The following is an 18,983-nucleotide window of genomic DNA, read 5'->3' as shown; positions in this document are numbered from 1 at the left end:
ACACCTAAGCGCTTGGCCAAGCTGGGACTAATTTGACGTGTTCAATTGTAGTATGTTGTCAGTCATCATAAATTGGAAGTCGGGAAATAGTATAGAGGGAATGATTAAGTTCATGTCTCATATCTATACAATATCTAGAATGGAGGAATATATGATCCCTTATCTAAAGGACACGCGTATCTGATAAGATCAGAGTTGACAACGGCTTTGGAAAGCTACGATTGCAGATCAAGATCTGAAGTCATACGCACAATAGTTATTAGACTTATCCAAGTGAGAGACTATTGGATTAGTGTCTAAGTCCATAACTATTTTGGTATGTACTTGACCCGATGGTGCATGGTCCTTTTGGGTTGCCTTCACCAAAGCAACTTGATAGGATGAATTATGGAGAGAGAAGATTAATTATGATTTATTTATATATTATGAGAATAATATATTAAAGGAGAAATCGTATTGTTTAATTAATATGAGTCAAGAATTAATAAGAGTTAAGTTTGTGACTAAAAGACATTAATTAAACTTAAGGGACTAGAACTGTCAATTGTGTGATAGTTGAATATTGGGCTAATGGACTCCATATTAGAGGAGTGGACGAATTCTATGGGGGAAACCCATTAGAAATCATCCAAGGCCTTTAAGAAAGGAGTCCATGGGTTGCTTAGGGCCTAAGCATCCAAATTTGGGTTTCCTTGTTAGATAACCCTAATAGCCTCACTATTTAAAGGACCCTTAAGCCCCAAAAACGTGGTGAAATACTGAAATTGTTCTCTAGGTTTCCACACGTTTTGGGCAGCCTCCTATCTCCTTATTCTTCATCCTCTTGCTCTTGGTGTTTGTGAACCATTAGAGGAGTGACATTTGTGACTCTAAGCTTTCTAAAGTCATTACAAGGAGGATTTATGATTGTTATTGCTACATAACAATCAAGGTAAGATCTAAAACCCTTTCACATGTTAATATGATTATTTATATGCTAGAACTAGGGTTTAAAGTCTTGGATGAATAGCATGTACAATAGAGAAAACTAGATCCAAGCATTAGGGTTTGCATGAGCACATAGGATGTTCTTATAGCCAAAACCCATCAGATATCACAAAGACAATCATCTAACATACAACTCCTACTGGTGGGCCGACATTGTGGCCGTAGACCAACCGCTATTGGAAGGTAACTCACCTCGAACAAGTAGCTGCTGATAATCCGTGTGGGAAGTCTCTGCCTGCTGCTGCTCCAGAATTCCTCCGGCTACAATCCCCACAAAACAATTAGTCAGAAACTGACATCTACTCTTAGGGTAAAATGACTATTTTACCCCCAATCAAGTCCAAGTCAAATTCAACTTCAAGTTGACCCGACTCGCCGAGTTGGGCCGTCAACTCGTCGAGTCCCTATCCTTTTACACGACCTCATCCATGACTCGACTCGTCGAGTTTGGCAATGAGTCGACGAGTTCCTCTTCTATAAGAACATCGAATGATCCTTTATCCGACTCGTCGAGTTCACCTTCATCTGATGAACAAGTCTTGACCTCGACTTGCCGAGTTATATGAACAGCTCGTCGAGTTCATCTTCAATCTTAAGGAGATTGCCTTGGACTCGCCGAGTCTATTCTAGCACTCGTCGAGTCCCATGAACTCCAGGTCTAAAACTAAGTCCAATGCGCTAGGTCACTCCTTCTGTCCTGCTACAACCCTTCTAATACCCAACTGAGTTCTTTTGACCCTTAACAGATATATAGGACACAAAGCCTTGGATTCGCCGAGTCCCAAGAACGGACTCGCCGAGTCGGTAATGTCCACACCCTAAATCCTCGATTTCTGATGTACAACCTTTGACCAAAAGATAGATCCAAGCCCCTAGGCTCGATCTAGCACGTAAAGTTACAAACTTTACATGCATGCATGGAAGAATGAGCCCAAATGGCTCAAAAAGGAACTCCCAACATGCATGAGGCTTTCCATGGGTTCTAAAACAGTTGCTTTCTGCCTTAGGGTCCCTCAAGAACCCTGGATCCGAAACCCTAGCCCTCAACCATGCTTGCAATCATGGTTGGTAGCCAAAATGGCTCTTAGAAGCCTTAACTTCCTTCAAGAATAGATCTATAATAATAATGAGCAAGGTAAAAGCTTTATACCTCAAATGCACTGTGGAAGATGCTCAAACTCGGATCCCTCTAGCCTCTTCTTGTTTCTTCAAGCTTTTCCTTCCTTTCTTAGATCATAAAAGCACCAAAATCACTTAAAAGACCTTAGATCTTCACTCACACGATTAGGGTTCGCTATGGGGGTCTTCTAGGAGCAAATGGGACGATGGGTGACTGAATGAGATGTTTAAATAGGGTGCAAACCCTCAAATTAGGGTTTTTGTCCAGCCAGGGCCTACTCGTCGAGTCTGGGACCCGACTCGCCGAGTCCATCACTTAAATCCCGCGTCCCGTCCCACTTTTACTCGGCGAGTTGGTCCTTCAACTCGCCGAGTCCAAGGCTAAAAATGCAAAACACTTAGATAAAAATAAAAAGAATTACGTACCAAGAACCAGGTGCTACAATCCTCCTACATTTTCTTCCCACATATCTTCCTACTCATCTTATAACAAATTCGCAACTCTCTCCTCTCTAAGCAATCAAAACTTTCTTCTTTTTTCTGAGTATTCACTTTGTGTTTATCGTTTTAGAAAGTTGTTGGAAAAGTGATAAATTTGCATTAAATCCTAAGGTTTTATTGTGTATCATACAACTCTATAAGCGAAATAAAAACCTTTAAGGATAGGAAACAAATCCGTGTAGGTTTCTACAAACACGATTAGCTATCAACAAGTTGGTTTTAATTTATTGTTTCGTATCTCAATTCGTCCAACAACAGAATAGTCTGCTTTTACTCATTTCTTACTTACAATTAGATTTGACTGTGAAGGATTATTCTGATATATGGACGAAACTCGATAACAATATCATTAATAATAATTGAATTTACTATTTGCAACTTTCTCAACATTTAATCCTCAATATTTAACTTTAGTAGTTTGCTTATGTGAAAGTGTTTTGGATATTTAATCATAACTATTATCACTAGTACAAAAATGACTTTTGATGACGGTTTTTGGAAACACGGTTGTCACGAATTTGGTTAATTGCGTCACTAAAGGTCACTAATTAAACTCTACAACTAAACAATGAACACAAAGTAAGGCCAAAGCATTTTAAGTCATTCAATATTAATTATCTAGAACTCTAACACATTCACTTAACAATCAATTAACATTAACATGGACTTCAAATAACACATATCAAACAAACTCTAAAGAAACAATGCATCTTAAAGATCAAACAATTCTAACATACAATTCTTGAAAAGATCCTTAGCCAATGTTCTAGAATTCATTTCTAACAATTCACATATTAGCAGATATAACAAGTATGAATATATATTAAGAATCATTTTTCTTTCTAAGCTCTAGCTGACTGTACTCATCACATATTACATCCTTTTATAAAAATTCTTGTTTTTTTTTTCAAAAAAAATCTTTCAAGCCCTAGCTTGAGTTCAGAATCATGCTAATAATATTCATCCACATTCCTCAAACCAAGACTTTAATATAAACTTGTAAGGTCATAAATTTTCAACCAACGTTTTCTTTTTAAATATAAGTAAAACATATATTTGTCAATAAAAGATAGAAGTACCAAATTGTTTAACATCATAAAAACCAAAACATAAAAAGAATGTATCAAAATCATGTCAAAACAATGAAGTCTGAAAAATATAAACATATATGTAAATACGGTACAATCATGTCACGTCCTTCCCACGATTAACAAAACTACATGAGAACATTTAATCAACAATTATAAGCTTAAAGCTTAGTTAGCTTCCCAAAATACCACATACTACAATACATATAAACAATGGCTCGTGACCTTGTGTCATTTTTCCCGACTCACATCTTATATAACTCTTGTTCTTCCATCGTGAACCTCCATTGAAGCTGAATTTACTTGAAGATGACGTCATTTTTTCTTGGGATGAGCCGAAGACCGAATTGGAGAAGATGGGGGGATACGAAAGTTATGTGAAACTTTTAAAATAGGGAATGTGTTTGGTAGCTCATTAATCCAACGTGGCATGTATAACATTTTTTCATTAATATGCTAGAAGGCTAAAATCATCATTTTTTAAAGTTTAGTTGTTAAGTGTAAATAAGGACCACCTATGTTAAAATGGAAATAGAAAGATCAAAAATGTTAAAAATGGACAACAATAGGGACCAAAACCGTAATCTACTCGATATTTTAACTCCAAATAGATAAATAAAATTCAAAACCCAATCAAATCAAACTCAGAAAGAAAGAATGCTCTAAAGTGATAGAGTCTTGGGTCAAGTTGGCGGTTTCTTCTCCATGTCGTATATATGTAACCCGATTGAAAAATTAAACCCAGCCTTCCTTGATTTCTCCCCTTTCTCTCTCCTCCGAATTTCTCTCTATTCTCTCTCTCTCTCTCTTCAACATTCTACAGATTTAGATCTGATCGCCGAGAGAGAGCCCCCGGAACTGCTCAATAATGTCGGTGGTGTCACCTCTTGCCAAATACAAACTGGTATTTTTGGGCGATCAATCCGTCGGCAAAACCAGCATCATTACCAGATTCATGTATGACAAATTCGATACCACCTATCAGGTATAATTCCGCCGGCTTTTCTTCGTTTTTTCTATCGATTCATTCATGATCCGTATGCGATTGAAGTCTGATTACTGGATCGGGGTATTCTGACGCAATTGACGTCTGATCGATGTTAGAGCAATGAAACCATGCGATTTTATCTAGGTCTTGCATGAATTCGCTGTTCTTATCTTAGTTATTTTGATCAATAAGAGGCGTAAAGCTTTGACCTTTGCATGAGGAAGAGGTGCCCTTGTTATCATGGTCTCGTTTTATAGTGATCATTAGTTACCCGATTTTTTGAACTGTTATTAGTAATCGTCTAACTTATTCGTATAAACTAACCTCTTTTTGGGAGTCTGGAGTTGTTAGTGACTTCCCTTAGATTTGAATGCCTAGTATTCTCTATTAGATCAAGAACCATGGTTTGTGTTGTTTCATTATAGGATCAGTGAGCTTTTAAGAGAATTTCTTGTCCATGTGGTTCCTGTAAAGGATTTGTGTGTTTGAACCTTCAAAATAAGACTGAAAGAACATTGATGTTTGGGACCAATTCTGCATACAACAAGAGAAATGGATAAGAGATTTCTGTTCCACAGACTTTTAGCTTGAGTTTTTTTGTACCTGTTCACTTTTTCAACCTGTGAAATTCCATCATTTTTTTGTGGGATTTTGGATGTTTATTGGCAAGTTTCTTTTTGTTTGGTAAGGTTTTTACCTAGTTCAATCATTTCCTTCATCATGAATGTCATTGTTTTTTTCCTGATATTCTCTACATTTTCAATGTGGGGTATTTTAGGCATTTGACTAATGGTTAACAAAATCTTTTTTCAGAAAATTTATTAGAATAATACATTTCTGACACTCTGACTGGTAAATTTTATTTTAGTGAATGTCACAGAATTATGTTACATTTGATGATCACAGACCTAGGGAAAACAAAAGAAACTTTAAAGCAATCTCCTTAATGCTGGTTTTAATGTATATATATACACATACATACAAGTCTATGTTGATATATATTAATACATCTAATATTATTTGTTTGTGAAAGCCCTAAGTAATTGTTTTTCTCATTCTACCATATATCTTTTTACATATATGTATAACTTATTAATCATCAGTAACAGGACTAATGATATACAAATTCACAATTGCATACATAAAGATTAAAGAGAAGCTATTTCATAATCTTTTCCAGTCATGTCTCATTGGTTTTCTATCATGTTTAACTTTATAATCTTTCTGTTTTTTAGTGGTATTAAATAAAGTAACATCACATTGTTTTTTTTTTTGGATATAATTATAAACTGCAGGCTACCATTGGTATTGATTTCTTGTCAAAAACAATGTACCTTGAAGATAGAACAGTTCGGTTACAGCTTTGGTAAGTTTTCATGTTTGTTGCTTGTGGTTTTCTTTATTAAATAAAAAAAAATATAATATTATATAGAAAGAGCTTATTGGATTAATAAATAAAAAAGTAGTTGATGTTGATTTTGGTGTTAACATTTCAGGGATACTGCCGGACAGGAGAGATTTAGGAGTCTAATTCCAAGTTACATAAGAGATTCATCAGTTGCAGTCATTGTCTATGATGTTGCTAGTGAGTAATTTATAAATAAATTTTTTTTTATCTATTTTTTGTTTTATGTTTTGTAAAAAAAAATATATTTTTTGCAGATCGACAATCATTCTTGAACACTGCAAAATGGATAGAAGAAGTACGTACTGAGCGAGGCACTGATGTCATCATAGTCCTTGTTGGCAACAAAACAGATCTTGTTGACAAAAGGTTCAATAGACAACTATTAACATAAATCTTTGAAAAGAAAGTGATTGTAAATTTGTAAAAGTCAAGACTTATTTATTTCCATGGCTTTTTAGGCAAGTTTCAATTGAAGAAGGAGATGGAAAAGCTCGTGAATTTGGAGTTATGTTTATAGAAACAAGTGCAAAAGCTGGATTCAACATCAAGGTTTAATCAAAATCCCTTACCTTTTGGTTATATGTATGGTGTTTCCTTTTGACTTAATGCAGAAAGATAAGAAAAAATGTATGTCTTATTGTGTAGCCATTATTCCGGAAGATTGCTGCTGCTTTACCAGGAATGGATACGATGTCATCCACAAAACAAGAAGATATGGTTGACGTCAATTTGAAGTCTTCTGGTAATGCTTCCCATTCAGACCAAGGTGGAGGCTGCGCATGTTAGAAAGACTCGACTCACTTTCGATCAATAGAAAGCAGACAGTCAGACAGACAGACAGAATTGGATTTTGTAATGGATTTTGATTATTCGTAACTTAATTTGTTGATAGTTTTGGTTTCTTATTAGCGAGTGACATCCTTTAAATTAAAGTAAGAAGATATGGTGTTTGTATCTATCTTCGGTATACTTATTTTTTAGGTTTTCTAATCTCTATGTTCTACTCTCTTGTTCCATTTTGGTAGCTCTATTTGTTACAAGAGATATTTTGGGCCCCACTTTGTTTTTACCTTTTTAGGTAAGACAAAAATATGGTAAATCTTAGACAAAGTTATATGACTACGGTTTCAAAATATCTGAAAACCGAACCTAAAAACCTAAATGATTTTCCGGTTAACCGAACCGATATTTTTTACTTTTTTGGTTTGGTTGATGATTTTCATGTTTTTTTTTTGCTTACGTACGGTTAACAGGAAAACTATAAATTTATTTTATATTTTTTAAATTATTATTTATGTTTAGACGTGTAAGTTATGCGAAAGAGAAAAAAAAGGGGTTAGGTTGACAAGTGGGGTCCACACAAATTTTTTCTTAATTAGAATAGTTAACAGAATATGAAATAAAATAATATAAAAGAAAAAAAAATCCAAAATAAATTGAAAAAAGGATAAAAACAAATCAGTTTTTATAGTTTTCATCAACCAACTGGTTCTGGTTTAGACCAAACACAAGGACAATTTGTCTAAATATTTTCTGATTGTCATGAGCCACTATTTCACGTATACACATCAAATACAGTACGGTTTTGTCCAAAAAATTTGGTTAGTCATGCCAATTTTTAGAAAGTCATTAGGAATCCCCATTAAAATTGTTATCAACCAACAATCAAAATAGCATATTACCAAAAAGAAAAGATCATCAACTACCAAATTTCAACAACGTTTTCTCTAAAGTTATATACATATCAAAGTAGAATATGCTGCTACTAGCTAAACATTTAAACAAAAAGAAACTCCTAAAAGTGGAAAAAAATTCATCTCCCAAACTGCACCAAGGCTCCTCCTCAGCTCGGTTTCCTAAAAAAGTTATGTTTCCTGAATTTGCAAAGAAATTGTCTCCAGACGCAAAGATACGCCAACTTACAAAGTGCAGGGTGGTAAATGTAAATTCACTCTGAATGAATAGAGGCATCACCAAATTGTCTAACTCTCAATGTCAGATATATCAGTATCATCGTTCCCAAACTCGACCTGTATTATATATATAATAATAAAACCAAAAGGCAAATTACACATTTTAGTGGATGATACTGTGTTTGCCCATGTATAAAAGACATAAATGCCCTCTTTCATAACCCTAGAAAGCTTCTATTCAGATATAATTGGATTGGACAAGCTTTCTAGGGCTATTTTTGTCTTATTGAAATCGAAAATGTAAAAGCAAGATAAGTTGAGAACTTACAAGACTGAGAACAAGAGAACGACTTTTCTTGAATTAAAAGAGGCAGCACGTTTATATTTCCTTGATCTGGGAGCATCTAGAAGCTTCTCAGTTGCACCCTTATCTGTTAAAATAACAAATTAAGCACTTCATATTATCTATAATATTCTACTTTCATGTTTCACTTTAATTTAAGTAATAAGTACACCACAAACACAAAGCAATCATTTATCCAAAAAAAAAAAAGAAAATGATAAAGTACCACGAGTAGAGAACTTTGATAGCATGAGGCTGTGATTCATCAACAACTGCATGTATTTACCTCCCATGTCAAAGCTGATCTGTTTCTGCAGTGATTTCTGCAAAGATGCCATTGTTAGGTAAACTGGAATCAAGAATAAAAATAAAAAAGCAAAAAAGCATTTGTACTTTTATTAATTTATTGAAAAGTAGAGAAAAGCATAATGTACTACTTTCATCATTTTATCAATTTACCCACTGCACTATTACTTTTTTATGATTATTATATCAATAGTTCAATAAAATGGCGATTTCCTGAAAGAAGATGAAATTAAGTTATCAACTCACAGTCAAAACTTCCTCATTCTTCAAATTAGCAAGAACAAGAGTTTCTTCATTGCTTTGAGTCTCTGATTTCCCTTTTTCAATATCAACATCTACAGTGCACGTTGAATATGCAACTGCATTTTGAACCATCATGTTAATGTAGCTTTGATTGCTCAAACGTGCATCAAGTGACAGCTGGCTCTTTAATGGAATCCGAACCTCTGCAACAGGACTCAACAGATCTTTTGGCACTTCACATTCAACTCCTGTGTTGCCTCCTTCATCAGATAATACTACAACACTAAAACTATCACATCCCTACATCATGTAAAGAAACTTATAAGAGACAAATCAATGAATAAAAAGTACAGAAAGCATTAATGGTATTAAAACCAAAAGAATGGAGACTAATGATAATTTAATAACTACAGTCTATAAGTCTACATGTACTGAATCAAGAATACTTTTTGTTGGACCAGATAGTATTAATGTTCTCTTTTAGGACCAATGAAGTTCATCTATATGCACATTACATTTATATTGGTATACAGAAAGATGGAGACATGTCTCATTAAATTAGAAATTTTCAAGCTAAACTTCTCTAGCTTTCCATCTTTGTCATCTCAATCTAATGGTGCTATCACTGTACAAGTTGGAGAACTTTCTAATTATAGAAAGGTATTTTAGAAATGTTACTAATAGTCAAAGTAACTTATTTTTTTTTCTTTTTTTTCTAAGTGTTGATTAAGAGATGTTGAAAGGGCTCCAGCTGACACTAATGTGGAGCCAGCTATTGTCTCCTGTCAGAATATTAATTATTAGAAAGAAATGTCAACAGGATCACAAAAGAAATTGAGGCGGATTGTGGTCCTAGAAGCCGATTGGACGAAAATGTGAAAGTTAGATTCAATTCCAAACCCTAGGAAATCACAATCATCCACCAAAACTCATAGCATTATATTATAGATCGATTGCATTACTAAATCTAAACTGTAATAAGTGACAACAGATCAAAAAAAAAGTCGAATAGATCCCTACTTTGAATTTCCCCCAACTGACACGCATTCCGATACATTTTGGGGGAAAACTCGAGATGGAACTGATAAAGTTAAAATTCTGAATATAAAATCAAACAGAGGTCGATTCAACGGAACTGAAGTCAATCCGAACACATATAAAACGAAAAAACAAAAAATGTTGCGTAATTTGAAAGCAAGAAGAGAAATGATGAGTATAATCAGCGATTAAAGCGAAATGCAGGGGTGAGAAACTCAAAATACCTCTTCAGTAGTACCGACCGCCATTGAATTGAAGTTTTGCAGCGTGAAGTTTGAGAATGCGGTGGAGCTAGAGATGAGGCGAAACCGGAACCAACAGAGGGGAGATTTGGAGGTGGTGGTGATGTGTTGATGTGAGCATTTTGAAGGATTTGTTGGTCTCAATGGAGAGAGAGAGAGATTAAATAAATAGTATAATAACTGGCAACGGACCTGTATTAACACCACCCATTGATGAAGACGACAAACATTTCTCTTTCCTTTTTAACCTGACAAAAGGGAAAAAAGAAAAAAGAACAATGAAAACAACCTCGTGAACGTCTCCCATCTAGGGTTGGACAACATCTTATATTTTACACAATGTGTCCTAATTTTTGTTTATTTTAGGCAATGTGATTACATCATTTTATATTTGGGAAATTGAATAATCCAACTGGTGTAAATGAGTTTTTCTTTAAAAATAATATTTTTCAGTTTTTTGAAAAATAACTATCTTTTCCTAAATAATTCACTTCGGACTACTCTTTACATTTCGGAGTATATTTTTTTCAATTTTTCTTTTTAAAATCTCTGTATTTAACTGAAAAATATATTTATAATTGCTTAATGTCATTGTTTTTCATTAAATGTTTGATTAGATTACTTAATTACCCTTTAAACTTTATACAAAATCAGTATGTATTTAGATTTATTATAAGATAAATTATGGTATATTGCTTAAAATAAAAAAGGAAATCTTAGAAAAAGTACTAAAATTTTACCATAATTTACGAAAAGTCCCAAGTTAAAATTTGTTTACGAAAAAATATGAATTACCGGTAAAAATGACGATTTGATCTATTTTTTCCGGTTTATCGGTTTCATTACTTATCTGGTTTCATTAAAGTCCCGTTATTTTATTATAATTTATAAATAAGTCCCAAACTAAAATTTAGTGATGATTTGACCATTTTTTTCATGTAACATACATTTTATTGATTTCATTGTTGACCTGGATGCCTCGTTATTAAATTAGTTGATGATATAGATATGTTAGGTTATATCATGCTATGTTTACCATAAAACTTGATATCCTGCTACATTATATATTTTTTGGAATATAAAATGCATCCAACGAAAACTGCAATAATTATATAAACTAACAACAACTTCGTCATTTTTACGTTTATAAGAAATTTCAAGCTGTCTATCTAAACTTATGTAACCCAATATATCATTCTCATCTGACATCAGCTTATTTCCTACTGTTTTTTCGTGGAAACACGCATTTTATTAGGTTCATTGATGACCTAGATACATAGTCATAAAGGAGCCGATGAGATGGATATCAAATTTTATAGTAAATGTAATATTTTATAACCTATCATATCCATCTTATCAGCTAATTTAATAACTAAATGTCCAAGTTAGCAATGAAATCGATAAAATAGCTAAATCATCACTAAATTTTAGTTTGAGATTTATTCGTAAATTAGGATAAAATAATGGAACTTTAATGAAACAAGTAAGTAATGAAACCGGTAAATTAGAAAAAAAAAGAGGTCAAATCGACATTTTTACTGGTAATTCATGTTTTTTAGTAAACAAATTTTAGTTTGTGATTTTTTTCGTAAATTAGAGTAAAATTTTAGGACTTTTTTCGAAGATTTCCTAAATAAAAATTATAGATATACGATTTAGGACTTTCTTTTCTAATTTCATTTTTCCAGGTTGGAAATTTGATGAAGGCGGTAGGGTTGGGATTTGTTTAATTCTCTTCCATAAACGATTTTACAATAGATAATTGTTCTAGAAACGATTTATGTCACACCCCCAAACCGAAGATGGCGGAAACGTCTGGGGGTGAAGGACTTCATGTACAGTATCATAACAACAAGTATAAGAGTTACCATAGCAACACAACCAACATAAATATAACTAAAAAAGGTACACCATAGTATAAGTTTACATGTTTCTAAATCAATTACATTATGTTGACAAAAATGAAATGTTTGACGCCTTCGCGTCCCATCCTCAAAAGTCACTAATTTCCTGAGAATACAAGTAGTTTTGAAAGAGTGTCAACAATTAAGTTGGTGAGTTTATAAGAGTTTTATTTGATAAATATGTCATTTTCCTTGTAAAAGTGAATGAGCATGATTCCAGAAAATCTAATATTTTCCTTATAAAATGTGAAATGAAAGCTCCTATGTTATGCAATAATGTACCCTAGAAAGACCCGTAGATTCCTTCTATAATCACCCAGTGTATATAAGTTATATAGAATTTAAGTTAAATAAACTGTCGAATATAACGGGTCTACCCTAGGTCCACAACCAAACAAGGAACAGGAAGTAAGGTGGGCTCACCAATTCTAAGTCGATCGCAACTAAATTCTTTTATAACTCTAACATATACACTTACCAATTATAACCGGAAACTAACAAATTCTAGATGAATTGTAGTTTTAATATAAAAAAAAAACATTTTGTGTAAACATTGTACTTTGTATTCGTACCCCGTTTATATGAAAACTCGGTACTTTGTAATGTACCCCTTTTGTATAAACCCGGTACTTTGTATTCGTACCCCGTTTATATGAAATGAAAACTCGGTACTTTGTAATGTACCCATTTTGTATAGACCCGGTACTTTGTAATGTACCCCTTTTGTATAGACCCGGTACTTTGTAATATACCCCTTTTGTATAGACCCGGTACTTTATAATGTACCCCTTTTGTATAAACCCAGTACTTAGTATTCGTACCCTGTTTATATGAAATGAAAACCTGGTACTTTGTAATGTACCCCTTTTTTATAAACCCGATACTTTGTATTCGTACCCCGTTTATATGAAATGAAAACCCGGTACTTTGTAATGTACCTCTTTTGTATAAACCTGATAGTTTGTATTCGTACCCCGTTTATATAAAATGAAAATCTTTTGTAATGAGTTTGAAATGTAAATGAAACATAAACTATACCTATTATAGTTTATCATAATGTTTGTATTGTATATGCAACCTAACTATACCTATTATAGTTTAGCATAATTGTTTGTGGTGTATAATAGACTTAACCATACTTATTATAATTTATTATAATTATTTGTAGTGGTAGTACTCCTCTGTATATGATTCATACCTTTAAACTAAGGTAGATACTATGTACAATCAGCAACATGCATTCAAATAATACTACATGTGACAACCCAAGTTGTCCCGTTACATTTCCCCGTTACCGTTAACGGAATATTCCACTGTATAAAAGTTCCGTTAATTAGAGGGCATCAATTTAATAAACATTCCATTTGATTACCTTTAACATGCCGTTAAGTCATGATAAAAGGGAATAAAAACTCAAGACACACATTTCTATTTATTGAGAAAATGTCAAGTTTTATTATTACGACCACTAAATCGGGTGCGACCAAAAGCCCCGTTTAACGGCAGTATCGGGTAAAATTCCACTGAGCCCCGACTGTGAAACCCATATATGGGTGAGTGGAGTCCATTGGAGACTTTTTACACTCTCTCTCTCTATACTCTCTCTCTAGACCCGTTTTCGCCCCGAATTCGCAACCAAACGCTTCCAAATTGTAAGTCCGCCTACCCTAGCTTATTCTAAACATAGTGATTCGTGTTTATAGCCCAAAAATCATCCAAGAAGGCATGATATAAGGAGTTTACGGCCCAAGAACATTCTAGGGCCGTAAACCCCTAAAATGGTGTCAAACATGCCTCTAAACTTGTCCATAAGCTTGGAAATAATTAGGGGATATAGCCTAGGAGTGTTTAAACATTAAAATGCATGATTTTAGGACTCAAACAAGAGTTTACGGCCCAAGCACAAGCTTAGGCCGTAAACTCCTCAAAATCATGTCAAAAGTGCCCCAAAACACTCCCAAACTCATCCTAGGGCTTATTACATAATTTAGGGACTTAGCCTCTTGAGTTTAGACCCTTGAAACACTCCAAAATGATTTAATGAAAGGAGTTTACGGCCCAGACATGGTCAAGGCCGTAAACACCCTAATTCATGCCCAAAATTGTAGTTTTTGCCCCCCAAATGACCATAGGCTATTTCTATAAAATGCTAGAAAGGAATTAAGGGCTTAAACACAAGGAAAATGAGGGATTTCTTGGAGTTTACGGCCCAAGCATTATCTAGGCTGTAAACTCCCCAAAACCCCCCTCAAATGTTGGTTTTAATCACCCAAAATGGCATCACACTTCATTAGAAATCACTAGAAAGGCATTAGGGGCTTGAAACATCACAAAACTCAATGATTTAGAGTTTACGGCCATAAACTCCTTTAGGAGTTGTTCTTAGGCCGTAAACTCCATTATAAGGCCCTTAAAAACCTCAAACCCACTCATGCCTTTGAGGAAAAGTGCTTAGAATAATTCTATGAACAAGCTAGAAGCATCAAACACCCAAGAAATTGACCTTGGGAGTTTACGGCCGTAAACTCCCTTAGGTTGGGACATAAACTCCTTGTTTGGTCCATGTTGGTGTTTTAAATCCATTTACACACTAGATATGTGAGTATAGCAAAGTCCCACAGCTGATAGGAGACCCTTAGCACCCTTAAACGCTACCCGGGACCCCAAACACTCAACCAAAAGTGTTTTCCACTCCTTTGAGTGTGTTTAATTGTTTAATTAGTATATTATATGCTAATTGTATGTGAACATATGTTATCATATGTTAAAATAGGTCCTTGTGTGTGTTCAAGTCCTTGCGTGACCCCAAACGCCTAAACGGCACTACCGTCGGACCTACTTACACCAGGTGAGTTCATACCCCTGAATGAACCTTTTAAATGCTTTTAAATGTTTTTATAGGGGGGGATTACAAGTTAAACATGCCAGTTATCATATCAATCACATGTGATTGATAACCTGCATGCACAAGATTTTGCCACTATACATTGTTTTTACTGAGTAGGACGCTATAACGCTTTTCAATTGTTTCAAAACTTTTACTTATACCCTTTTAAACTAAATTCATTCTAAACTGGTTTGTGAAAGATTTTCCCAAGATTTTCTAGCATATTTTACAAAAGAATACAAAGTGTGAAATTTTCTGTTCATAAAGGCTTTTCATTAAGATTCCTTTTTACGTATATTTTTAATTGAAGTTATTGCTGATTCGCTTATACTTATTCCATATTCCTACTCTGTAATGCTTCCACTTATACTGATAGTCGCTTATACCTGATGACGCTTATACTTATTCACGCTCTTACTTAGTGATACGATTCTTCTTCGCTTATACTTGATAACAACTATACTTCACTTATACTTGATACGTTTCCGCTTCACTTATTGTCGCCTCTACTTCATGATACGCTTATACTTGTGCGACACTTCTACTTCACTTGCGAACGCTTTTACTTCACTTGTTAGGCGCTACTACTTCACAAGGATCACTTCTACTTGAAACGCACTTAGTCATAGTTAGATGTATGTCCGTGCTATATAGGTATATATAAGTAATGATTGAAAGACTTAGGAAGGCTCGTCTGCCCTATTTCCTTTTCTTCGTTGAGATGTGGTCTGGTGGGATCGGGCAGCCGTCCGAAGGTCGTTTGGTTCATTAGTTAAATACTACGTATATGAGTATGGACATACAGGAAATTCTCTAGTCAAGTCAGTTAAGAGTCTCTACCTCTATTCTACACTTACTTTAGAAAGACACTACCCACTGTTTGGAAGTCATTACCCCTAGTATATCACTTACATTAGAAACCCACTCCCCTCCAGAAGCACACTATCCTCTATTTGGGATGCATCTTCTGGACGCGGCCTTCTCCGTCGTCTAGTTGGTAACCAGAGTCTCCTGTAGGGAGAGCGGACATTATGTGTATAGGCTTATACGGGATTGACAACCCCGCACCCTTACTGCTAGCTACAGTCCACGGCCCACCAAGCCAAGGGGTGACAAATGTCACATTATATAGATGCTTGTAGGGCGTCTGGAACTCTAGTCAGTATGGTTACGAGTATCCTGGGTTGCCTTATAATTCATGGCTTTAAGGTAACGGTATTTCGTCAGCAATTTACACTGTATGCTGATGTCTCTTTTTAGAGTCACACTGTTTCGACCTTGCTAGCGGTATCTTTCATTTGATACTGTCTGGGGTTTATAGTCTCTGTTTCGACCTTGCTAGCTGTATCTTTCATTTGATACTGTCTGGGGTCTATAGTCTCTGTTTCGACCTTGCTAGCTGTATCTTTCATTTGATACTGTCTGGGGTTTATAGTCTCTGTTTTGACCTTGCTAGTTGTATCTTTCATTTGATACTGTCTGGGGTCTATAGTCTCTGTTTCAACCTTGCTAGTTGTATCTTTCATTTGACACTGTCTGGGGTCTATAGTCTCTGTTTCGACCTTGCTAGCTGTATCTTTCATTTGATACTGTCTGGGGTTTATAGTCTCTGTTTCGACCTCGCTAGCTGTATCTTTCATTTGGTACCTTCTGGGGTCTGTTTTCCCCTTTGTTAGATTGAACCAGGCGTGTTGTTAGTTCGATACCTTCCTGGAGTCTATGATTCTTTGCCTTAGTCAGCAGTCCTCACTGCTGAGGCATATGTTATTCCCCGATATCTCTTGCTTTCTTTAATAATCAAATACAGTATTTTGATAATAATAGCAATTGAGGGAAAACTACCTTTGACCGCATTACACTGAACAGTCTTGGTAGAAGGCTGCTTTATTTAAAGAAAATATAGGATTTTCTGGGAAGAACACTGATGCACTGAAACCACTTAAACTACTACTTATTAATGTTATTTGACTAAATGACACTAAATACTTATGAACTCACCAGCATTTGTAAAAATGCTGATACTCGCTTTTCAAATAACTTGTAATCTCAGGTCAGCAATTAGACAGGTACATCCCCCGAAGCTGCTGATGAAGATGGCTAAAGTACCTTGCTGCACTTTATATGTTTTGCTTGTATTACTTTGATACTATGTAATGTAACCACGTAAAATTATTCTATTAATGCAATACGTTGTTGTACTTTGATTACTATATGCATGTGTTGTGATACTTGACATGACGTCATCCACCCCAGAACGTTTCCGCCGTTCCGGTTTTGGGGTGTGACACTACACACCTTGCTCAACAAGTTACAAGGTGTAAATAGGATTGTTATCTATTTTATAGTTTTTAACTTTTCTGTTCTTGCTATTGGAAAATTTATAGAAAAATCATTATAGGTCAAAATTTAGATCCGAAACTCTGAGGGTCTAGAAAATGTGTCTATTTTATTTATAATTTTTATCATGATTTTTAGTGACCTTTAACTTGTGTAAAAATGTCCAACTTCACAGACTGGTCCAAAGTGGTTTCTGAAATGATAGGCTGTTTTGTAAAAATCGCCATAAATTATAAAAAAATCGTATGGAAATATGCACATAGTAATTTGAAAGGTATAAACCTGAACTTTTTGCATATTAAACAGTTATGAAAGATATTAAGTTTAAGATGGTCAAAACAGTTCGTGAATAGAACTCAACTTTTTATGTTGAAAGATGATGTATGAGTTTAGTTAAGTTTTTGGTGTTTTAACTTGTATTCTCCCCCTAAAACTTGAAGAAAGCATGAAAATATGGGTGTATGAACTCATCTTTACTGATTTCAGTAGATGGATGATGAAGTAGAAGGAGTTTCCAAGTCAAGAACACTTAGGAGATGCTTGAAGATTCAAAGATTCTATGAACAAATATGATGATATTTGTGTAAGGAATCCATGATTTGAGTGAAAGGGTGTAAGATAATCAAGTGAAAGATGAAATTACTTACCCAAAAGAGGATGAAGAGCTCAAAACTCCTGGAGAATCTCAAAATCTTGGAGAGGAAGTGAAAGAGAAAAAATGTATTTGCTTTTAGTGAAGTGTTGGTGATCTAGGGAAAGTGCGAAGTAAAGTTTCTTTGTGTGTATGGGTTTAAGGAACTTGTGGGGGGAGGGTGAGAGTATAATGAGTGGGCAAGGCTGATGTGAAGAGTGACTGAGAGTGGTCATAGAGTGGTTATGGGAGGTTGCTTGTGTCATAGTTTTGTGGAAAAGTCAAGGATCACTTTTTGTACTTTGCCTTTGCTCTTAAGGAGGGTGTGGATTTTAATATGGAATCCTTAGAATATGCATATTTTATGATATTAGAAGGTTAAAAATAATAAAATATGGCTTTATACAAAAATCCCGTGCGAAAATCATCAAAAACGGGCTTAAAACGAAATCGGGGTCGAAAACCGGGTGAAAAGGTGCTTCCTGTGAAGTTGCTCACATTGGGCCGAAGGTTTGGTAAGCAGTCAGAACCGAAGGCGAAGCTGGTCGTAGGGAACCGAAAGCGAAATGGAGCGAAGGGAGGTTTCGGTCCAAAGGGACCTTTGATCCTCCGAGGTTTGGTTCGGTCTTAGCAGTTTCGGTCCAAATAGGGTTCGGTTCTTCTAAGCTTCGGTTCATAAGGTGTAGTTTCGGTTCTAGAGGAAGGCTCCAGTTCTAATAGGGACTTCGGTCCTATAAGGCTATTTTTCAAGGAATCTTCCTGTTTCGAGCGGTTTTTCACCGAGTTAAGTGTCGAGATAACCCGAATGATTATAAAAAGTTAAAAGAGATTTTGAGAGAGATTCGGGGGAGATTTGGGAGAGAGAGGGATTTATAAAGAGAGATTGAGAGAGACTATGTTTGTGACTTTTTTTGAGTGTTTGGCTTCGTAACGCAAGGTTCGTACACCCCGTTAAGCCTCTTTAGGATTGTTATACGCCCCCGAGGGGTATGGAACAATGTTTTACCAAGTAGTTTCATCTCTTACCCTGAATAGGGTTTAAGAATCC

At 35.0% G+C, this 18,983-nt stretch overlaps 2 protein-coding genes across 2 annotated transcripts; one reads left to right on the top strand and one right to left on the bottom strand.

Annotated features, from left to right (window-relative positions):
* The first annotated feature begins 4,366 nt into the window (after positions 1 to 4,366).
* Positions 4,367 to 7,107, top strand: LOC111897308 (ras-related protein RABH1e). Its single transcript, XM_023893264.3, has 6 exons — positions 4,367 to 4,680; positions 5,979 to 6,049; positions 6,180 to 6,268; positions 6,346 to 6,457; positions 6,550 to 6,640; positions 6,737 to 7,107. The coding sequence occupies exons 1-6, from the start codon at positions 4,564 to 4,566 to the stop codon at positions 6,875 to 6,877; spliced, it is 621 nt and encodes a 206-aa protein (XP_023749032.1). The 5' UTR covers positions 4,367 to 4,563; the 3' UTR covers positions 6,878 to 7,107.
* Positions 7,108 to 7,739: 632 nt separating this feature from the next.
* On the bottom strand, positions 7,740 to 10,476 carry LOC111897307 (uncharacterized). The gene is made up of 5 exons (XM_023893263.3): positions 10,159 to 10,476; positions 8,900 to 9,196; positions 8,574 to 8,670; positions 8,333 to 8,435; positions 7,740 to 8,121 (listed from the first exon to the last, which is right to left on the bottom strand). The coding sequence occupies exons 1-5, from the start codon at positions 10,180 to 10,182 to the stop codon at positions 8,040 to 8,042; spliced, it is 603 nt and encodes a 200-aa protein (XP_023749031.1). The 5' UTR covers positions 10,183 to 10,476; the 3' UTR covers positions 7,740 to 8,039.
* Positions 10,477 to 18,983: the final 8,507 nt, after the last annotated feature.

Source organism: Lactuca sativa, chromosome 4 (genome assembly GCF_002870075.4).
Source record: "Lactuca sativa cultivar Salinas chromosome 4, Lsat_Salinas_v11, whole genome shotgun sequence".
In the NCBI taxonomy this organism is placed as follows: domain Eukaryota; kingdom Viridiplantae; phylum Streptophyta; class Magnoliopsida; order Asterales; family Asteraceae; genus Lactuca; species Lactuca sativa.
The sequence above is the reverse complement of the archived record's forward strand: the minus strand, read 5'-3'. Positions and strand labels throughout refer to the sequence as shown.

Coding starts and splice junctions, on each gene's coding strand:
- LOC111897308 (XM_023893264.3), top strand. CDS start 4,564: ATGTCGGTGGTGTCACCTCTTGCCAAATACAAACTGGTATTTTTGGGC. Junction 6,269..6,345: donor CATTGTCTATGATGTTGCTA/GTGAGTAATTTA, acceptor TATTTTTTGCAG/ATCGACAATCATTCTTGAAC. Junction 6,458..6,549: donor ACAGATCTTGTTGACAAAAG/GTTCAATAGACA, acceptor ATGGCTTTTTAG/GCAAGTTTCAATTGAAGAAG.
- LOC111897307 (XM_023893263.3), bottom strand. CDS start 10,182: ATGGCGGTCGGTACTACTGAAGAG. Junction 9,197..10,158: donor CGGTCGGTACTACTGAAGAG/GTATTTTGAGTT, acceptor TACATGATGTAG/GGATGTGATAGTTTTAGTGT. Junction 8,122..8,332: donor GTTCTCTTGTTCTCAGTCTT/GTAAGTTCTCAA, acceptor TATATAATACAG/GTCGAGTTTGGGAACGATGA.